The sequence below is a fragment of the Halichoerus grypus genome, chromosome 3 (assembly GCF_964656455.1).
Source record: "Halichoerus grypus chromosome 3, mHalGry1.hap1.1, whole genome shotgun sequence".
Lineage (NCBI taxonomy): Eukaryota > Metazoa > Chordata > Mammalia > Carnivora > Phocidae > Halichoerus > Halichoerus grypus.
In genome coordinates, this window is record NC_135714.1 from 64,887,181 (window position 1) to 64,910,289 (window position 23,109).

The following is a 23,109-nucleotide window of genomic DNA, read 5'->3' on the forward strand; positions in this document are numbered from 1 at the left end:
ATATATTAATTGCAAAATGTTTAGCACAGATCTTGACACATAACATACTAAACTACTTATGAAGTGATAGCTAGTATTATTTCCATGTATGAAAGTCCTGATGTGAGAAACTTTTAATATCTTTGTAAATGTTACATTCAGAGATGGTTTCATGTCCTTGACATACTGACAAGATAAACTCAAGAAAACTCAGCTTGAGCACCCCATGCAGATGGGGTTCCGTCGAAAGTGCCTTGGTTTCTCCCCACCATGACTGCCCAGTTCTCTTAGAGTTCCACACTGAAAGTAAATTTATGTGACTGGTAGTATAACCGCAAAGGGATGCATGTTAGGCATCAGAGGATTACAAAGATGGATAGCAAGGAAAGTCTCTGTCCTCAAAGAGCTTCTAGTCTAGTGTTGTGATTCTCAGCCCTGGTTGTACTTTAGAATCACCTAGAAAGATTAAAAAAAAAAAAAAAAAAGCTTACCAACATTCACATGTGTATTTTCCTCCCTATACAGACAGTGGCTATCTTGGGACAGGAGACAGACTATCATCTTTCCTTATTCTTTATTATAGCCAGTCCCTATATGTAGCAGTAATGTATTAAAACCTATTTAAATATATTAAACAAAAATATTAACAAAATCCAATATTAAAGGCATTCTATTAGGTGAGTCCTTAGTTGCAGTCACCAATATGGTTGAAATATTAAATTCCTACGCCAAAAAGAATATGCTCGCAACACTTCCCCGTGTTAAAGGTGCCAATGTCACAGGTAGTACCCCCCCATGGTGAAAATAGCAGGTCCCCCCAAATTAAAAGCAATATGCAAATATGACACAACTTTGTATTCAGAAATATCTCTTATGATACTGTTACAGATTTTTTTCTTACCAATTTAAGATAACCTTCAGCATCTAGAATTAAGTTTTCTGGTTTCAGGTCTCTGTAGATAATACCTAGTCGATGCAGGTAATCAAACGCTTCTGTCACACAAGCCACGCAGAACTTGGAGGTGGGTTCGTCGAAGCTGCCTCTGCAATGAAATAATTTTCTCTCTTAATACTCCAGACACACATATTTATTGTCTATTCCAGGTGTCAGTTATTGCATTGGTACATTTACACAATATAAATGTTTTGGAGGGCATCAACACAAAAAGTATTTCGTACCGCCCATGAATTAGACCGATGATGGTAAAGAAATTTAGGGGGATACTTGAGGCAAATGAGAAGTACTTCACTCAAGTTAAAATGTCTCCATCCCAACAATAGTTTCTGGTAATCCGTATATGGATACATAAAATAGAAACATAAGAAAATAAGACTTTTTAAGATATTTATGGCAAACTCTGGAGAAAATGCAACTATTTTAATGGAGAGCTTAAAGCAGACTTCTGTAATTTATTGCTTGACTAAAAAATGACTCAAGTGATCATTTTCATTTCCTGTTGGTATAGCATGTAACAATAACCCATGTAGAAATGGGGTCATAACTCTTTCCTGTTTGGGGCACCTTGATGGTATTAGACTTGCCCTGTGAGGGCATTGCATGTGGGTTTCCACACTGAGTTATTAAAAAGTGGTGGTGGTTTGTGCCATGAAGTTGTGGAAGCGTATGGCTTTGGAGTGAAAGAAACTGGCTTTGACTGCTGCTTCTTCCATCATCGTATCCTCGGGCAAGTTGTGTGGCTGTTTTGAGCCTCAGTTCCCTATCTGTAAAATGGGTTTACTACTTCCTGAATGTGTTGTTTCGAGAGTCAGACACAGTGCCTAACAGAGAGTACCAACTCCCCTTTCTAACAGATCAGCATGTTGAAGCAAAGGTGGAGGAAGCAAATGTTTCTGTAGGTATCATGCAAGTCTTTGCACCCCGCTGGGTTTTCCCCATTCAGCTCCATCCAACAACACATTCCTAACACAACGCATCCATCTCTTGGCAGATGCTCAAAGGTCTGCCATTACCTAGGTCTGGGATTCTCCACCACGAATGCACATTAGAATTGCCGGAGAGGTCATTTACTAGACCCCATCAAAGGTGAACCAAATCATAACCTCTGGCATTAGGGCTAGGCATTTTTACTTTGTAAAGCTCTCCACGTGACTGTAATGAGAAGCCAAGGTTGAGGGCCACTGGCCCAGGTAACACTGTCCAAATGTTTGCCTGGCATTAACCTCCATAACCTCATGCAAACCTAACTTCTCACCTCTTTCACTGGCCTTGTCTTCTACTCAAATCCTGATGTGAAACACCCCCAAAGACACATAATCCTATCTCAACTTTCCTGTTGTATCTTACATCCCTTTCCCTTCCTCTCTGCCTTTCCAAATTTTGGTCATCTTTAGAAGTTAGGCCCGGTCTTCCCCTCTTTCATCACAGTTTTATATCTTTCCTCTCCTCCGAATTTACAATCTGCAACACTCATTTGGCATTTAATTACAAACTGCCAACTTCTCTGTCATATTTAGTTTACACACTAAATAATAAAATGTTTTAAAACTGCACATTATGTTATCTACCCAAATAAAATCTAAACTCACTGGAGGAAAAGTTTACTCTTTTTACCCTTCTGGTTAGGAAAGTTTACATTGTCTAGAACCCCTATCCCCTGCAACTGTCTACGATGGAGTCTTGCATACTGGTGGTACTCAGTAAACATCTGTGGCTTCGATTATGCAGAAACCACCCCTTTTGTAAAACTAAATCTTTGCAGGAGTCTCACTCTACTTCACCACTCCGCGCCCCTTTCTTCATTTCCCTTGTAGAGATTCAGAATCAGTAACATCTGGGTTTCCAGCTGCTCTGCCTCGCACTAACCATGTGACTCTCTTTCGAGGCCTGGGATTCTGTGATCCCTAATATGGAAATGACAGATTGCCTTATAGGGTGTCTATTGCCTAAGTACAATGTTAGCTAAGAAAATACCACCATTACTATTTTATCAGATGATAATATTTTCTTAGGACCGTTTCTTAATGACTTTCATTATGTCTCTTTAAATGATCGTGAATAAAGCATCCTTTAGACCAGATGTGAGAACACAGCTTAATGCTTATAATCCTTTTTCATTACCTGTCCCTTAATATACTCCATAGCTCCCCACCTAAGCAGGCTTCCAAAAGCATGTATACATACTTATTGTCCTTGAAAGTACGATATAATCTGTGAAGACACATAAAAACATGGTTATTATTAAAAATCTAGTTTTAAAAGCTTTTTAAAGTTGCTTAAGAACATCATCAATATCATTTGGAATACTGGTGCTCATCTCATTCCAAACATCCTCCAGCTACATGGGACCTCTCACCGAATGCTCTTTGATCTTTCTTCCTGCCTTGCTTTTGCACATGTTAGACTGCCCTCCTTAGACTGCCCTCCCTGTACACACAGACTGACCTTCTTCATCTCAGTTTCAGTAACAGTGTTATCCATTCCTCAAGACGAAGCTCAGGAGCCTGATACAGCAGCTCATCTTCCCCCCTACTAAATATGGCCTCTTTTCCCTCGAAAAGCCCAGAGATCTCCTCATACGTCTCCTTTATGAGCTCCCTTCATGCCCATGTCTTATATCCTCTGGTTGGTCTCAAAAACTAGACTGTGAGACGGAGACCTATCAGCAGTAAGTTTAGCGGGTAGTGTACTTGGGAACAACCCCCCACCCCAGGGGAGGAATAAGACACACAGACACACTTGGGCAGCAGGAGAGTTGCTTATGATCGAGTTTCGAGTTTCAGCGAAAGCCTCAGCCTCAAGGAGCTCTGCCATCATTGGCTGCAGGCTGTACCTGGAAACAGAATATGATCTTGGGCAAGGTGGCTCTCTTCGCCTGAGAGCAATGACCAGGAAAGGACCGAGCTAGAGTCGTCAGCTGGCAACACTCCCAGAAGCTGTAGGAATGACAGCCTCAATCCTGATGTGGGAGGGACCTGGGCAGGGTACCTTATGTTAACACTGGGTGACAACAGGGCACCCAGACCGTGCGCAGACAGCAGAAGCAATCTAGCAAAGTAGCTCAGAGTGGGCTCTGGTTCCAAGCAGCTTAGTGTGGGCTCTGAATCCAAGCTGCTTAGGCTTGAATCCCTGATCGGCCATTTATGAGCTATGCAGCCTAGTTTTCTTATTGCTCTTGAGGACAATCATAACATTTACTTCACTGTTATATCATAAAGATCAGAGGAATATATAGTATTCATTTGATTTTATATTAATTATATATTAATTTAATATATGCTATATATCTGTATACATAATATATAAAATAAATATAAATATAACATATTTTAAATATATATTAAACATTATATATGATATATCACATATATATTTTGCTTAGAATAGTGTCTGGCACATGCTAATTTCTCAATAAATGTCATTAACATTTATTATTACATTATCATTTCCTTATATGCCAGGCACTTTGCAGACAGCTGGAAATGAGAATAGGAATAAAACCTAATTCATGCCCTGAAGCTGCTCCTGATAGTTTGTTAATGAATTATTGATGAAAGGGGGGAAATTCTGGGAACACAATTAATATAAAAATAATTGGATGACTCTATTGTTAGCATTGCCTGGGTTCAACTTTTTTAATGTTGAAAAAAAAAAGGGTGTGGGAATATGGATAGGCAGGAAGATTCTCTCAAGGCATTTGATCCAAAAACAAATTCTATCCACTATAAGGGCACTTTACTTCACCTGGAAATCACTGAAACTATACTCTAGGGCTATGACCTGTATGAAAATATATGTCTTAACTGGCCTACATCACTAACTCATGAATTCACAAGTAAAGACAGCGGTGGCCTAGAATAACACAATTCTCTCCCAAACTCTGGGAAAGGATGAATAGTGACTATTAGGAGATGGATCTTTCAGGATCTGGGCATTGCTAGGACCAGGCTCTACAGGTCCCTGCCAGCCGACATGAGCCCAAATGCCACTTCTTGCAGAAATTCAACAGCACTCTGTCCCCTGAGGGTTTCAAATGAATTATTTGCTTCCCAAATTCTGTAGTAGGTATGGATTAAATAATCAGTTCAAGTTATTCCACAATAATTTTATATTCTCTCTCTCTCTCTCTCACACACACACACACACACACACACACTTCCTGAGATTTACTCAAGAATAAAAAATCTGAACTCTTGACTCCAGACTTCAAACTTCTAACATTTTATGTATTGTTGCTGTGACAGGGAGGGAGAATTCAGAGTACGGCCTCCTTTTCCTCTTCTGTTATCTTGCATGGAAACATTCAAAAGGGTCTACAATCCTAAATTCTGGGAGCCAAATGCTCACTTACTTCACAATGAAGGGAGAACACAACTCTTCTAGAATCCTCTTTTCTGAGTAGACATGCTCCTGTTGTTTTGTGTCAACTATGTGCTTCTTCCTTATACACTTCATAGCAAAAGCAACATTCTCATTTTTCACTTTAACCTATGTAAGAAGAAAAAGATCCCTCAAAATTAACTTACTGGAAAGATTTATAATACCTATAGAAAACATGTTAACCAATGAAGAGTTGAACTTCTTTCACATTTAAACAGTATGTAACCTTTTAACCACGTATCCTTCTGGAACTAAGTTTTATTCAAGTGCACACCCTTCCCTTTCATTGTAATTTCCAAAAAAGTTCACATATCTGGAACATGCTCTTAAAACGTTTGCATTATAACAAGAAAAACCAACTCTAGTTAGATTTAATGTTTATAAATCTATTCACTTTTGAGTGTGTGATATGAAAAACTTTGACCAGAGTTGCCAAAAATATTATTCTTTCTTAATATGCACTTCTTTGATTTTCAAAATAAAACATATTAAATCAAAATCCATAGCTGCACTATCCAACATGACAGCAACTAGTCACATGAGGTTATTTAATTTTAAGTTAATTTAAATAAGAAATTCAGTTCCTCAGCTGCACTGGCCACATTTCAAAAGCTGGTGAGTTGCTAGCTACCCTCCCGGATTGCAGACAGATAGAACAGTTCCTGAAGTGCAGAAAGTTCTTTCGCAGCCTGCTGCTTTAGATGGACAAACAAAATTTTCCCTTGAAAGGAAATAAAAAATTTTGATAGATATGTACTCAGATAGGCTTATAACTCCATAAGCAGACTATATTTGGTAAATAATGAAACTGTATATTTGGCTGCACCCCACATTTTTCTCACATTTGCCATTAGCTCTGCCTAGGATTTTTAAATCAATGGTGGAATTATTGTTTCAATTATTATTATCTAACTATATATATATAAAACAGATCTCAGCATTGCTAATTCAATCCTTTTGCCAGGATCTTTGGTGAAAAATACCACTGCAGATAGATATTGCCCTTGTCTCTCCATATGGCATAAAAAACGTGACTTATTTCTTATGAAGAAATTGTTTTTCACCCCCCCCCCCACCCATCAGAGAGGAGGTATTGACTGGGTGTGAAGTGTATTATCCAGAGTCTCCTGGCAGCACTTCTGATCTGCTCATGTCCAGGGCCATCCAGCAAATGAAGGTGTCAGCATACTTCCCGAAGGTTAATGTACAGTGAATCGTTAAAAATCTGCTGGGCGAAGAAGGGCTTGGGAATAGCCAAGGGTTCAGAGCCATCTGTCTCCAGTAAGGTCACAGATCTCCATTCTACGGTTTCCCTGGAGCACTTGATCTGACAGGACTGCTCTGTTACTCCTTGGAATCTAGTTATAAAGCTCAGAGAGGTGGTGATGTGGAAAATACAGCCAAAATCAGGCCGTAAGTTCCCAGCTGTCCTGATCAACACTACAGAAGGCTGCTCCTCAAATACTCCCTTACAGTCATCTTCTTTTCTTTTCTTCCTGATAGAAAATCTTGAGCAACCCAAGATGGGATAATGACAGCCAAATACGGACATGGCAGTGGAGTTGTGTCAACTATAATATTAAAGATTTTATTTCTAATAAATAAACTTCCACTGGACACATCTTCTTTTCTTTAGTATATAGTTAACATGTCATGAGTGTGTGCGTATACACATTTTCCTCTTAGAAAATACATTTTTAATGATTTAGAGCCTCTGGGAATGCTTACTTGGTACATTCTCCAATAATTATAATCAAGAAAAGGATTCACAAAAGGATGTGACACAGAAGCTTGAAATCGCAGCTATATTATTACAAGCGACTTATTAGCATAGACCTGCTACTATACAACACACACAGTGAAAAATGTACTTTCTTAATTTCAGTTCAAAGCAACATTTAAGACAGCAATAACAATTCATATGTTCCTCCAAGATACACTGGAATATAAAACAAAAAAAGTCAAAAGGCTTCTCTCAGATGCTTGAAACGTAAACCCCTTACAAGCTCAACTCTTCCGAACCCACCAACGCCCAGTGTTGCGATAATCTCAAGGTTCTGGAATGGGGATGATGAGGAAAATCTGGCCACCTTCTCCTTCAGCTGAATCATCTCCAGAGAGAGTGCTTTGGACAGCTTCCAGTTAGACATGGATCTCCTGTATAAGAAAAGTGAAACTTTGCATACACCCCCTTAGTCAAGCCAGGGTCATGACACATAAATTCCACTCGTGCAATAGTCTTATTTCTGCCAGGATTACTGCCCGTAATTGCTACAAAGGCTATCTCAACTTTTATAGGATCAGATTTAGTTACATCTGGGGAGGAAAACAATAGAATAAACAAACAAAAAAATTCTCACACATACACAATAATAGATAAATGTCAAACTGAATCAATGAGAGGTAAAAAGAGCTGAATTGTGTAGTATTTAAAGTATATCTCAATAAATATGTGTGTGTTTTTTTTAAGAGTCAGTGAGAGGAAGTAAAACCAGTGAGCCATTCCTTTGACTATGTACACAGGAGAATGCCACACAGAATTTTTGCTGTTTTGCTATTTTTGTCAGATTTTGAAGCTTTCCATGGCTGAACCAGAATGACTGCTTAGTAAAACATGAAAGATACATTTCTTACTTTATGTCTAAGTATCATTGTTTGGAAATACTCATTTTTCTCTTTTAATTAAGATATACTGCTCTGACCTATATTTTATATATATATATATATATATATATATATATGTATATGTATATATATATATTCATAAATTGTTCTTACTACAAAAGGTCTTTAAGAACATAAAAACTGCAAATATATTCCTTGCATAAAAAGACAAAAACAAAAAACTTAGGAGGTCCTGACTGAATGTTCTAATTTAACTCAAATGTCAGTTTTCTAGAACTTTTGACTCTAGCTTCATTAGTACTACCTGGTGAATATATGCTTAAGTATTTACTCTACAAACTGTAAAGGATTTTCAAACAATTTTAATTTTACAAAGTAGTTTTTCTCTTAAGCACAACATTTTTCATCAATATTACTGTATTTAGTCCAACCCAATTCCTTCCTACACACACACACACACACACACACACACACACACACAGCCCGGGGCAACAGCTCCCTTATATTCTGAAATAATTCTGCCTCTCCTCCTAGCTCTTTACCTGGAATCAGAATGAACGGGTTACTCTAGTGCCTTGGCATTCCTGTTTGATTTCCAGGGGCAATATAGGCTTCATTTCTGAATAACATCCTTTTGACATTGGAAAGACAATGTCAAGCAACCATTTCCCAATGCCCCCTCTCAGGAAATGTCTCCCTCACATTACTACTCATCAACCCAAAATAAGAAGCTGACTACTTCCAGACTAAAGTAACATCCATACTAGTGGTAAGTGGCATCTTCTTTGTGCAAGAACAATTTAAAAGAACTGCCCCCAGTTTTCTAGTGGCGGCACACTGGAAGTTACCACAGAGCGAATCACACACACTTGCCAGAAGTCACATGCAGCTGAGGAAAATACTGCTTCACTTACTTCGCATGTCTTTTCTCATCATCACGGTTCAGGTTTGCCACATACCCTTCAAGGTATTTTTGGAGTTCTTCAAAAGTCCCGACTGTTTGGTTGAATGTTCTAAGTGAATAAAATAAATAGTTATCTTTGCAATTTGACATTTCCTCAAGCTCTTAGAAGACTTTGTGTATGATTTTTGATGGCTTTGGAAATGGTTTTTCAATAATTCAGGTTACAGTAAAGTTGCCAAAAAATGTAGAATAGCTATTAGAAGTTATATAATTAATCCTTCAAGTCTGTGAAAGCAAAGAAGAGAAAAACTTTCTGTAGTTTTCTGCCTTGTGGTTCAGGTTAACCAGCAATTTTTTTCAAGAAGATAGTGGAAAGAAAATAGTCTATATAATCTGTTTACTGAATCAACAGGTTACACGGGTTGCAGATTTTCCTAACTTCATCAAATTAAGCTATTTATTTTAAAAATCAAGGATAAAAATTTTTCTTTTTTCTTTTATTTTATTATGTTAATCACCATACATTACATCATTAGTTTTTGATGTAGTGTTCCATGATTCATTGTTTGCGTATAGCACCCAGTGTTCCATTCAATAGTGCCCTCTTTAATACCCATCACCAGGCTAACCCATCCCCCCACCACCCTCCCCTCTAGAACCCTCAGTTTGTTTCTCAGAGTCCATAGTCTCTCATGGTTCATCTCCCCCTCTGATTCCCCCCCTTCATTTTTCCCTTCCTACTTTCTTCTTTTTTTTTTAAACATATAATGTATTATTTGTTTCAGAGGTAAAGGTCTGTGATTCAACAGTCTTACACAATTCACACAATTGTTTCCCGAGATTAAGAATTCCTCATATCAGTGAGGTCATATGATACATGTCTTTCTCTGATTGACTTATTTCGCTCAGCATAATACCCTCCAGTTCCATCCATGTCGTTGCAAATGCCAAGATTATATTCCTTTTGATGGCTGCATAATATTCCATTATATATATATATATATATATATATATATATACACACACACACACACACACACATATACATATATGTATATATATATGCCACATCTTCTTTATCCATTCATCTATCGATGGACATCTTGGCTCTTTCCATAGTTTGGCTATTGTGGACATTGCTGCTATAAACATCAGGGTGCATGTACCCTTTCGGATCCCTACATTTGTATCTTTGGGGTAAATACCCAGTAGTTCAATTGCTGGGTCGTATGGTAGCTCTATTTTCAACTTTTTGAGGAACTTCCATACTGTTTTCCAGAGTGGCTGCACCAGCTTGCATTCCCACCAACAGTGTAGGAGGGTTCCCCTTTCTCTACATTCTCGCCAACATCTGTCGTTTCCTGACTTGTTAATTTTAGCCATTCTGACTGGTGTGAGGTGGTATCTCACTGAGGTTTTGATTTGGATTTCCCTGATGCCGAGGGATGTTGAGCACTTTTTCATGTGTCTGTTGGCCATTTGGATGTCTTCTTTGGACAAATGTCTGTTCATGTCTTCTGCCCATTTCTTGATTGGATCATTTGTTTTTTGGGTATTGAGTTTAAGAAGTTCTTTATAGATTTTGGATACTAGCCCTTTATCTGAGATGTCATTTGCAAATATCTTCTCCCATTCTGTCAGTTGTCTTTTGGTTTTGTTGACTGTTTCCTCTGCTGTGCAAAAGCTTTTTATCTTGATGAAGTCCCAATAGCTCATTTTTGTCCTTGCTTCCCTTGCCTTTGGCGATGTTTCTAGGAAGAAGTTGCTGTGGCTGAGGTCGAAGAGGTTGCTGCCTGTGTTCTCCTTTAGGATTTTGATGGACTCCTGTCTCACATTCAGGTCTTTCAAACATTTTGAGTCTATTTTTGTGTGTGGTGTAAGGAAATGGTCCAGTTTCATTCTTCTGCACGTGGCTGTCCAATTTTCCCAACACCATTTGTTGAAGAGACTGTCTTTTTTCCATTGGACATTCTTTCCTGCTTTGTCAAAGATTAGTTGACCATAGAGTTGAGGGTCCATTTCTGGGCTCTCTATTCTGTTCCACTGATCTATGTGTCTGTTTTTGTGCCAGTCCCATACTGTCTTAATGATGACAGCTTTGTAATAGAGCTTGAAGTCTGGAATTGTGATGCCACCAGCTTTACTTTTCTTTTTCAACATTCCTCTGGCTATTAGGGGTCTTTTCTGGTTCCATACAAATTTTAGGATTATTTGTTCCATTTCTTTGAAAAAAGTGGATGGTATTTTGATAGGGATTGCATTAAATGTGTAGATTGCTCTAGGTAGCATTGACAACTTCACAATATTTGTTATTCCAATCCATAAGCATGGAACGTTTTTCCATTTCTTTGTGTCTTCCTCAATTTCTTTCATGAGTATTTTATAGTTTTCTGAGTACAGATTCTTTGCCTCTTTGGTTAGATTTATTCCTAGGTATCTTATGGTTTGGGGTGCAATTGTAAATGGGATCGACTCCTTAATTTCTCTTTTTTCTGTCTTGTTGGTGTATAGGAATGCCACTGATTTCTGTGCATTGATTTTATATCCTGCCATTTTACTGAATTCCTGTATGAGTTCTAGCAGTTTTGGGGTGGAATCATTTGGGTTTTCCACATAAAGTATCATATCATCTGCAAAGAGTGAGAGTTTGACTTCTTCTTTGCTGATTCGGATGTCTTTTATTTCTAATTTGTCTGATACAAGGATTGCCACCCCAGCTTTCTTTTGGTGTCCATTAGCATGGTAAATGGTTTTCCACCCCCTCACTTTCAATCTGGAGGTGTCTTTGGGTCTAAAATGAGTCTCTTGCAGACAGCATATCGATGGGTCTTATTTTTTCATCCAATCTGATACCCTGTGTCTTTTGATTGGGGCATTTAGCCCATTTACATTCAGGGTAACTACTGAAAGATATGAATTTAGTGTCACTGTATTGCCTGTAAGGTGACTGTTACTGTATATTGTCTGTGTTCCTTTCTGGTCTATGTTACTTTTAGGCTCTCTCTTTGCTTAGAGGACCCCTTTCAATATTTCTTGTAGGGCTGGTTTCGTGTTTGCAAATTCCTTTAGTTTTTGTTTGTCCTGGAAGCTTTTTATCTCTCCTTCTATTTTCAGTGACAGCCTAGCTGGATATAGTATTCTTGGCTGCACAGTTTTCTCATTTAGTGCTCTGAATATATCATGCCAGTCCTTTCTGGCATGCCAGGTCTCTGTGGATAGGTCTGTTGCCAATCTAATGTTTCTACCATTGTAGGTTACAGATCTCTTGTCCTGAGCTGCTTTCAGGATTTTCTCTTTGTCTCTGAGACTCCTAAGTTTTACTATTAGATGTCAGGGTGTTGACCTATTTTTATTGATTTTGAGGGGGGGTCTGTGCCTGCTGGATTTTGATGCCTGTTTCCTTCCCCAAATTAGGGAAGTTCTCTGATATGATTTCCTCCAATATACCTTCTGACCCTCTTTCTTCTTCTTCTGGGATCCCAATTATGCTAATATTGTTTCTTCTTATGGTATCACTTATCTCTCGAATTCTGCCCTCGTGATCCAATAGTTGTTTATCTCTCTTTTTCTCAGCTTCTTTATTTTCCATCATTTGATCTTCTATATCACTAATTCTCTCTTCTGCCTCATTTATCCTAGCAGTTAGAGCTTCCATTTTTTATTGCACCTCATTAATAACCTTTTTGATTTCAACTTGGTTAGATTTTAGTTCTTTTATTTCTCCAGAAAGGGTTTCTCTAATAACTTCCATGCTTTTTCAAGCCCAGCTAGTATCTTTAAAATCGTCATTCTGAACTCTAGTTCTGACATCTTACTAATGTCCATATTGATTAGGTCCTGGCAGTAGGTACTGCCTCTTGTTCTTTTTTTTGAGGTGATTTTTTTCCATCTTGTCATTTTGTCCAGAGGAGAATAGATGAATGAGAGAACAAAATGTGAACAGGGTAATAATGACCCCAGAAAAATATACACTAAACAAATCAGAAGAGACCTGAAACCGGGGGAAAAGAAAGGGAAAGAAAGAAAAAAGAAAAAAAAAAAAAGAAAAAGAAAAGGATAAATAAAAAAGAACAACAACAAAAAAACCAGAATATGATCAAATATGATCAGGCTGGTGCATAGATCAGTGCCACACACTAGATTTGGGGCGTATTTTGGTCTGTTAGAAGAAAGTGCCTCCCAAAATTTTAAAGAAAGAGAAACTTACATAATATAATGTACAAAAATAAGGGTAAATACGATGAAGGGATGGACTATGACTTTAAAGATGAAAATTATAAAAGATTTTATAAAAGGAATTGATAAGAAGTTGGTTGAAAAAAGAAAAAAGAGGATTAAAAAAAAAGGGAGAGAATGTGATCAGGCAGGAGACTAGAACAAAGCCATACACTAGAGATTTAGGGTATATTTTGGTCTATTAGAAGAAACTAAATCCCCAAATTTTAAAGAGAGAACAACTTATATATATATACCAAAAGTAAGGTTAACTACTATGAAGGGAATAGAATATGACTCTAAAAATGAAAAATAAAAAAAGATTTTTTAAAAAGGGGAGTGATAAGATGTTGTTTGAAAAAGGGAAAAAGAAAAATCCAAAAAAAAAAAAAAGAAAAGAAAAAAAGAAAATTAAGAAAATTTACTTTGAAAGACTAAAGAATCATGGGGAAAAAGCCATGAATTCTATGTGCAGTATTCCCCTAGTGCTGGAGTTCTGCCGTTCTCATTAATCAGTAAACTTGGTCTTGGCTGGCTGTTCTTGCTGATCTTCTGGGGGAGGGGCCTGTTGCCGTGGTTCCCAAATGTTTTTGCCGGAGGCGGAATTGCCCTGCCCTTGCCGGTCCCGGGCTAAGTAATCTGCTCGGGTTTGCTCTCGGGAGCTTTTGTTCCCTGCAAGCTTTCCATACAGCTTTGGAGGACGAGCGTGAAAATGGCGGCCTCCCAATCTCTGCCCTGGAGGAGCCGAGAACTCAGGGCCCCGCTCCTCAGTGCGCCTCCAGAGAAAAGCAGTCACTCACTCCCATCTCCCCGGTCTCCAGCTGCACTCCGTGCTCACCCAGCCTGTGACCGAGCGTTTCTATCTCTGGCACACGACCCCGTGTGGAGTCTCCAAACCCAGCCGATCCCTGTGGTGCACTCCCGCACTGCTCCTCCCCGAGAAGGAAGGGGAGTTTCCCCGGATCTGTCGCTTGTTGGGTCCCCTGCTGGAAGAGCAGTGGCCTGACTGTGCCGTGGACCACGGTTTATGGCAACCCCGAGCTAGAGCCCACTCCTTGGCTCCGTTTCCGCAGCCAGCTTCCCCGCTCTGATACCTGGGAGCTCTGCCGCACTCAGGCACCCCCGGTCTTTCTGTGACCCCGAGGGTCCTGAGACCACACTGTCCCAGCGAGGGTTCCAACCCCCCGATTAGCCACCGGAGCAACGTCCCTCAGCGGAGCTGACTTCTAAAAGTTCCGATTTTGTGCTCCGCAGCTCTATCACTTGCTGGTAGTGGCTGATGGAGGCTCCCTCCCCCGCCATCTATCCTCCCGAATATCGCCTCGGATTCACTTCTCTGCACGTCCTACCTTCCAGAAAGTGGTCGCTTCTCTGTTCAGAGAGTTGCTGCTATTCTTTTCTTCGATCTCCTGTTGAGTTCGTAGGTGTTCAGAATGGTTTGATCCATATCTAGCTGAATTCCTGGGACCAGACGAAATTAAGGTCTCCTACTCCTCCGCCATCTTGCTCCTCAAGGAGAAAATTTTTCTTTTCTTTTCCCTTGATAATACTCCTCATTTTACATTCCTTCATAATTAAATCCATTTTTTTTTACTTTATCTCAGTGGTTCTCTGAGGCTCAGCCAACATCTTCCCTTGACCACTCTCGCCTCCACAAATCAGACGTGTGTGGTGTCATCTAATTTCACTACATTGTTTGTGGGAATTCTTAATCACAGCCTTGCCCATGAGAAATAAAGAATCGCCTTCCTCACCAAGTGAAATATATTTTCTTGATTATCTTTTCAATGCTTCCCCATCCCTACACTAGACAATCTACCTCAATTTGTGATTTTTAGAGTAGTTCTCTTCCTTACTGCAAAATAGTATCCTTCTAGAAACTATGCTTTAATCTTGCTGAATCTTAAGCACCTGAGCATAGCAAAATGAAAGGAATGAAAATTGACCTCAAAACACCTAGAACTAATAAACCAGACCCGTCTCATTACTGTACTGTTGCCATCTGTTGCCTGCCTAGCCCTGAAGACCTCTACCCACATTGAACTGGCCACCAACCTACATTTCCATTATTAAGCAGATCTTATATACCATGCTGGGTATTTTCCATTTTTCCCTTCAGATCTACTCTGCCCTCTTTTCTATCCTCCTCTGTGGACTGTCCTTCATTGACTGTAGAGTAGTGAGAAACAAGAGTATTGCCATGAAATTTCAAATTTCCAATAGTTGAAATTTTCAAGTAAAAGAGAAATACTTCTTGTACTTTATTTTGCTTTTATTTATTCTATGTCACCATTATTGGCCTGCTGTTAAACTAATTAAAGTACCGTAAACAAATCTCATGTTTAAAATGTAGGCTTACACGGGCATCCCAGGTCCCTAGAAATTCTTCACAAACTCAAGTTAAAGCAAATTTAAATGGCTACAACATGCTAGCTGTAACAAACAGCCTATAATCACTTTGATGGTACAGCATGAGATGTAATCACTTCCTTTGAGAGCTATCCCAACAACCAATGATGGAGATGTCACAAATAACACTCCCCACATATTCAGAGCTACTGCCATTTTGCACATTTTATTACATTCTAAAAATAGGAAAACTAACTCTCCTCCTTGCAATGTATTCATTCTATGCATTTTGAAAACAATGCATTAGGAAAGAAGAAATAAAGAGCCAAAGGCTTTCAGTCACTACATTTCATTGCAAGGATGGTGCCCTTTATTCAGCCAACATGTGGAGCCCTTCCCGTCTGCCAAGGACTAGGTCATTTGCTGGCCTTGCAAAAGCAGTGAACAAGAAAATGTTTCTGTTCTCATGAAGCTTACAGAAGACTGGGAAGACAGATGTTAAATAAAGCAATTAAGTATAATGTGAATGATGATATAAGGGTATATAGGATACTGTGGGAGAATTATCATGGGATCTTAACCTAGTCTATTAGTCATAACTATGATGATGATATAATTCGCCATTCAAGCTGAATACTTTTCAGAGTGAAAGGTGGTGCCAATAACAAATATGCTGGGACAACAAGAACTATCCAGGAAATCCAGGATGTAGGTCAACCTGGTCATACCTGATATTCAGCTTTTCTCACCCATAGAATAAATTCATGTAATTTTTTAAGTCTCGAGCCTAATACAATACTCTGTACACTACAGAATCTCAGCTGTATACATGTAAATGGAACATTTTAAAATCATAAACTTCCAAATAATATATAAACTCTACAAAATCCTTGCATCCTTTTTGGGGATTATGAATACATGAGATATTGTATAAAAACTTGCTTGTGTGGTTACAATGAAGAAAAAGGAAAGGAGTTCTTCCTTTTTGTCATATTTTTAGTCCCAGAGTTTCAAAGCAATTTATAAGATTCTACTGCACAGCTAATGCTATTTAGTGCATGCATATAATTTTAATGAACTCATACACAAAACAATGCATTATCAGGACAATACTGTACCAATATATTTTCCATTTGTGAGCTGGCATCCAAAGATTACCTTTATCTGAACATATTTTGCACTTTCTGGCCCCCATGCCTTTGTTTTTAAGTTATACTTCACCTGGAGAGACTTCTACATTTCCCATTTGCCTGAAAAATTCCTATTAATTTTTAAGCACCATTTCCTCACCTAAAAAAAAAAACCTTGCCCACTCCTCTTTCTGAACACATGCTATGGGAGCCAAATGGCACAGTGGAAAGAACTCTGAGAGAAATCTGTGCTCCATCACAGATGGCAATGCTGGGGCAACTCTTTACCGATCCGGGACTTCCTCTTCTTATCCATGAGAGAGAGATTAAAATAATTTGAAGTGATATTAAGAATTATTGTTCTATGTGTGGTGATGGATGCTAACTAGACTGACTGCAGTGGTCATTTTGCAATATATACATCTTTCAAATCATTATGTTGCACACCTAAAAGTAATTTAAAGTTATGTATCAATTATATCTTGATTACAAATAATAAATAAAAAAGAATTATTGCTAACTGGGTGTGTTAATGTTATTGTGGTCATGTATTTTAAGTAACATTTATCTTTTAGAGATGCTACTAAAATCTATAGATGAAATAATTTTATGTTTGGAATTTGCTTGAAAATAGTATGGAGAAGGCAGGGAGGGGGTAGCAAAGTGATACAGATAAGGCATTAATTGATAATTTTTGAACTTGCATTATGGGGTTCATAATACTATCCTGTCTGCTTTTTAATATATGTGAAATTTTCCATAATACAAAGATTTTTTAAATATTCTAAAGTTCTTTCCAGTTCTAAATCTCCATAATTCTATGTTCAATATGAATGCTATGTTCAATTAGCAATCAACTACATACTCCCTTGTGATATTTCTTATCATTTTACTATTTTTTGCTAATATTTCATATGAGTATGCCCTATTTCTTTGACTACACTAAGACATTTCTTAGACAATGGCCTAGCTTTGGTATATTTGAATTTCCTTTATTATATCTAGAAAATCAGTAAACCTACAACTGATTAATGAGAGACCCGAAGGGCCAGATTCAAATATGATTTGAAATGAATTAAGGACACAAGGTAAGACTTTTTCTGAAAAACAACCTGAGACATTTAGAGATTAATATTAACACACACCACTTGCAACTTACTACAAATGTTAAATTAAACCTTCTCTGGAAATATGTAGAGCTAATGGCTATTTTATATTATGTTCAAGAGAGATAGGTTTTATTCAAAAAAATTTTTGACTGCTTAGAGCATTTTAGAAATAAATTATGGAATTGTTCACTATATTGTGTTGGGAAAAAAATCCAAGAGTACTAATAAGCTTATTCCTCTGGAAGATGAAGAATTTAAATCAGTCTATCATTGATATTTATGTACAAACTTTGCACACAAAATATTTAGCCTGCAAGCATCTACCACTACCCCAGACAGATTCAGATCAGAAGGCCCAGTTCCTCCCCATGAATTTTAATAGAATGCACTCGCAGCTGAGGATTGGCCAGCATTTCTAAGTGATGATGAATGAGAAGACAGATGGGCCCTTGGAGTAACAGAAGGCCAAGTCTTCAAAGGTGGCCGCAGCCTACCTTCTCCGACAACATCAGCATACTCACTCTCGATCTATAACTAGGCATGCCACATCATTTTCTTCAGCAATAATGTTAGCTGATCTGACATCCTCACTGCAGACAGAAACAGGGAAGTCAATTTTCCACCGTTAGAAATTAAACATCCATTTTTATTAGAGAATCTACTTTTTTATGAAACACCATCACTTAAACCTTCCAAAGACTGCTTTTTTTTTTTTTTTAACATCATAACGTATACTCCATCCCTTTCCAAAAAAGGACTGGAAATGTGTCCCAATAAAGGTTACGTATGCAAGGAATTCAGACAAGATAACTGCACTGGGAACAGAGAGGAATCAGTGACTGTGACTGTCTATGGAATCTCCTTCTGGGCTTTGTTTCAGACAAAATAAAATACCTCTCCTGTGATCAAGTGGGAATTGCTAATTATAAGCAGCCAAAACTGAAATTAACAGATCAAAAAAATTTACTGGGAAAACATTCAAGTAATTAACATAGAATAAAAAAAAAACAATCAAGAATAAAGCCCAAAGAAAGTGTTTTGAGTACCATATCACCCAATGATTTAAATAAACACGAAAATACTTTAATTTCATAAAGCCTAAGATGTACATTTTCCACTAAAATCTCTGAAATCAGAGCATGTCCTACAATTGATGATGAATCATATTGTAATTAATAGCACTGTCTTTCTTTCTCAAGGGTACATAATATAATTGGTGCATCTCACAATTGATATCCTAGATACAATGAATTATGACATATGACCTAATGACTGTAAACTTAATGACCTAAAGGATACCAATAGGCCAAGCACTGGGTAAAGTATTTCTTGAGAGACCTTTATTTGTATTAGTTTCCTCCTCTATAAGTTACAAACTAAAGACACCGAAAAATGGTACACCCAGATGGTACCCAGTGCTGTGAGATTCATTTAAGGTAACTGGGAGGAACAAGGAGACTGAGACTGCTCTAAGCATCTTCATCAAAAATGGCATCACACAAAGTATATATATAGTGCCTTCTTCTTCCCTTAGTGATGGAATAGGAAAAACTTGGTGACCCATTTCTCATTCCAAAGAAGTCCCTTATCCACATAGCTAATATCCAGGGTCCTTCTGATATAACCCATAGTTCCTCCCAAATTTATAGGGTCCTTGCTAGAAGACATTAGTGAAAACATTCCAGCTTGATGAGCTTTTGAGCTGAGAGCTGGGTAGCCTGTACTCAACTTGTATGTGTGTAGACATCTATATCTGTATGTAGAGATAGATATACATATACACATACATATGCATATACATATGATCTTAGATATGAGCCAATTTGATTTGTGAGTTCAGAAAAACAAAGGTATGGCATCCCTTTCACTTGTCAGTGTCAAGACTGACTAGGAATATTCTCTGCAAACACTTTATAAATATTAGGGTTTATAAATACACATATGTTTCTTTCATAATAACTGTGTAAGTGCCATGGATAAATTTTTGCCCATAAAATGTTGCAAGAACTCCTGGGACTAATTAATGTCAAGTCCCTGAAATACACAGACTATAAGGAATATTGAGTCACCATCAGTGGCCCTAGAAAGTGATAGCAAAGAAATGAACAAAAATGTAAAAATATTTGTATCCAATGCTCCTTTTCCTTGATTTTAGCTTTATGCTTCCAAATGCCTGGGGAGTTGGGTATCTATATTAAATACAAATTCCCATGTTTCTCATGGGAAAACACTAAAATTGGCTGGCTGCAACATATAGCATAAATTATTTCAGGTCCAGCAAAATCAGACAGCGTATTTCTTTCAAGAGCTCTTTGACTCTTACGGTGCATTTATAAAGTTCTCTGCACTTTCAAACTTTAGTTGTTTTTTTTTGGAGGTATGAGAAAAAGAATCTAGTAATGTTAAGAACAAATACATTGAAGTTTTGAATAACAATATTACATAATTATATTACATGAACCTATTCATATTGTCACAACCAAAAAAATTAAAAAGGACAATTTCCCTGTTGTTGAAACAAGTTAATTATGAGCTAGAAAATGGGAAAAAAACATTTTAGCTTGTCTTTAAATTCCATTTTTAAATTGTTTACAAAATAACCATAATCTAACTTACTAAGTTTAAACAGTTTTTCCATTAAAAATAAGAGCTTCATAATTTTTAAATAATCAAATTTGTCTCCCAGTAATTTATGAACACCTTTTCTTTGCTCTATACTTAATATTATCATCACATACAAATCAGAAAACTGGCATGTCATGACAAAAATTTAAAAGGAAGAAAGTGAACAGAAATAATACTCATTTCTATAAGCACAAATTGGAAATAAAAACCATTTAGTAATAACATAAAGTTTAAGTGATGTCTCAACTAATTTCAAATAGTCCTTTAAAAACATACGTAACTCCAAAAAAAGTATTGCTCAAAACTCTACACTTGATCTTAGTCAAAAGGATGAGAAGCAATTCAAAACTCTAATTTGATCTTTTATAAAGTTATTTATTTTTTTTAAAGATTTTTATTTATTTATTTGACAGAGAGAGAGACACAGCAAGAGAGGGAACACAAGCAGGGGGAGTGGGGGAGGGAGAAGCAGGCTTCCCGCAGAGCGGGGAGCCCAATGTGGGACTCGATCCCAGTACCCTGGGATCACGACCTGAGCCGAAGGCAGATGCCCAATGACTGAGCCACCCAGGTGCCCCTAAAGTCATTTATATTTAAGAAAATGTGTTGTTGTTTTTTTTACTTGAGGTTGTTTTCTGAGTCCCAGGAAGTACACAGTGTCTCCTGAGACATTTTTTGATCTTTATAAATATTTCTTCCATAAGTTAGATTAAGAGTAGATAACCTCATCCATCAAAAGACGTAAGGTTCAGGTAGAAGTTTCATACACACTATTTTTTTTAATTAATTTATTTTTTTTAATTTTATTATGTTATGTTAGTCACCATACAATACATCATTGGTTTTTGATGTGGTGATCCACGATCCATTGTTTTCGTATAACACCCAGTGTTCCATGCAGTACGTGCCCTCCTTAATACTCATCACCGGGCTAACCAATCCCCCCTCCCCCATCCCCTTTAAAACCCTGTTTGTTTCTCAGAGTCCATAGTCCTTCATGGTTCATCTCTCCCTCCAATCCCCCCCCCCATTTTTCCCTTCCTTCTCCTAATGTCCTCCATGCTATTCCTTATGTTCCACAAATAAGTGAAACCATATGATAATTGACTTTCTCTGCTTGACTTATTTCACTTAGCATAAACTCCTCCAGTCCCATCCATGTTGATGTAAAAGTTGGGTATTCATCTTTCCCGATGGCTGAGTAATATTCCATTGTGTATATGGACCACATCTTCTTTATCCATTCATCTGTTGAAGGCCATCTCGGCTCTTTCCACAGTTTGGCTATTGTGGACATTGCTGCTATGAACATTGGGGTGCATATGGCCCTTCTTTTCACTACATCTGTGTCTTTGGGATAAATACCCAGGAGTGCAATTGCTGCGTCATAGAGTAGCTCTATTTTTAAATTTTTGAGGACCCTCCACACTGTTTTCCAAAGTGGCTGTACCAACTTGCATTCCCACCAACAGTGTAAGAGGGTTGCCCTCTCTCCACAACCTCTCCAACATTTGTTGTTTCTTTCCCTGTCCATTTTTGCCATTCTAACTGGTGTAAGGTGGTATCTCAGTGTGGTTTTGATTTGGATTTCCTGATAGCTGATGATGATGAACATTTTTTCATGTGTCTGTTAGCCATTTGTAGGTCTTCTTCAGAGAAGTGTCTTTTCATATCTTCTGCCCACTTTTTGACTTGATTATTTGTTTTTTGGGTGTTGAGTTTGAGAAGTTCTTTATAGATCTTGGATACCAGCCCTTTATCTGTAGTGTCATTTGCAAATATCTTCTCCCATTCTGTCGGTTGCCTCTTTGTTTTGTTGACTGTTTCCTTTGCTGTGCAGAAGCTTTTTATCTTGATGAAGTCCCAAAAGTTCATTTTTGCTTTTGTTTCACTAGCTTTTGGAGATGTATCTTGAAAGAAGTTGCTGTGGGCGATGTCAAAGAGGTTACTGCCTATGTTCTCTTCTAGGATTTTGATGGATTCCTGTCTCACATTGAGGTCTTTCATCCACTTTGAGTTTATCTTTGTGAATGGTGTTAGAGAATGGTCGAGTTTCATTCTTCTGCATGTGGCTGTCCAATTTTCCCAGCACCATTTATTGAAGAGACTGTCTTTTTTCCATTGCATGTTTTTTCCTGCTTTGTCAAAGATTATTTGACCATAGAGTTGAGGGTCCATATCCGGGTTCTCTATTCTGTTCCATTGGTCTATATGTTTGTTTTTGTGCCAGTACCATGCTGTCTTGGTGATCACAGCTTTGTAATATAGCTTGAAATCGGGCAACGTGATGCCCCCAGCTTTGTTTTTCTTTTTCAACATTTCCTTGGCGATTCGGGGTCTTTTCTGATTCCATACAAATTTTAGGATTGCTTGTTCCAGCACTTTGAAAACTGTCATTGGAATTTTGATTGGGATGGCATTGAAGGTATAGATTGCTCTGGGTAGCATAGACATTTCAACAATGTTTATTCTTCTGATCCATGAGCATGGAATATTTTTCCATCTTTTTGTGTCTTCTTCAATTTCTTTCATGAGTGTTCTGTAGTTCCTAGAGTATAGATCCTTTACCTCTTTGGTTAGGTTTATTCCGAGTTATCTTATGGTTTTTGGTGCTATTGTAAATGGAATCGTTTCTCTAATTTCTCTTTCTACAATTGCATTGTTAGTGTATAAGAAAGCAACTGATTTCTGTGCATTGATTTTGTATCCTGCCACATTACTGAATTGCTGGATGAGTTCCAGTAATTTGGGAGCGGAGTCTTTTGGGTTTTCCACATAAAGTATCATGTCGTCTGCGAAAAGAGAGAGTTTGACTTCTTCTTTGCCAATTTGAAT

At 37.8% G+C, this 23,109-nt stretch overlaps 1 protein-coding gene across 2 annotated transcripts in view; it reads right to left on the reverse strand.

Moving 5' to 3' along the window:
• The window catches only part of PRKG2 (protein kinase cGMP-dependent 2), a 107,090-nt gene that overhangs the window by 29,371 nt on the left and 54,610 nt on the right, over positions 1-23,109 (reverse strand). Inside the window, exons 9-14 of one of the 2 annotated variants that reach the window (XM_036070545.2) lie at positions 18,171-18,239; positions 8,857-8,955; positions 7,321-7,474; positions 5,289-5,425; positions 3,059-3,148; positions 881-1,022 (exon numbers count right to left, since the gene is read on the reverse strand). In XM_036070545.2, the coding sequence (XP_035926438.1) occupies positions 881-1,022; positions 3,059-3,148; positions 5,289-5,425; positions 7,321-7,474; positions 8,857-8,955; positions 18,171-18,239 (691 nt within the window). The remainder of the gene's footprint in view (positions 1-880; positions 1,023-3,058; positions 3,149-5,288; positions 5,426-7,320; positions 7,475-8,856; positions 8,956-18,170; positions 18,240-23,109) is intronic. The other variant, XM_036070546.2, reaches the window with a different exon arrangement.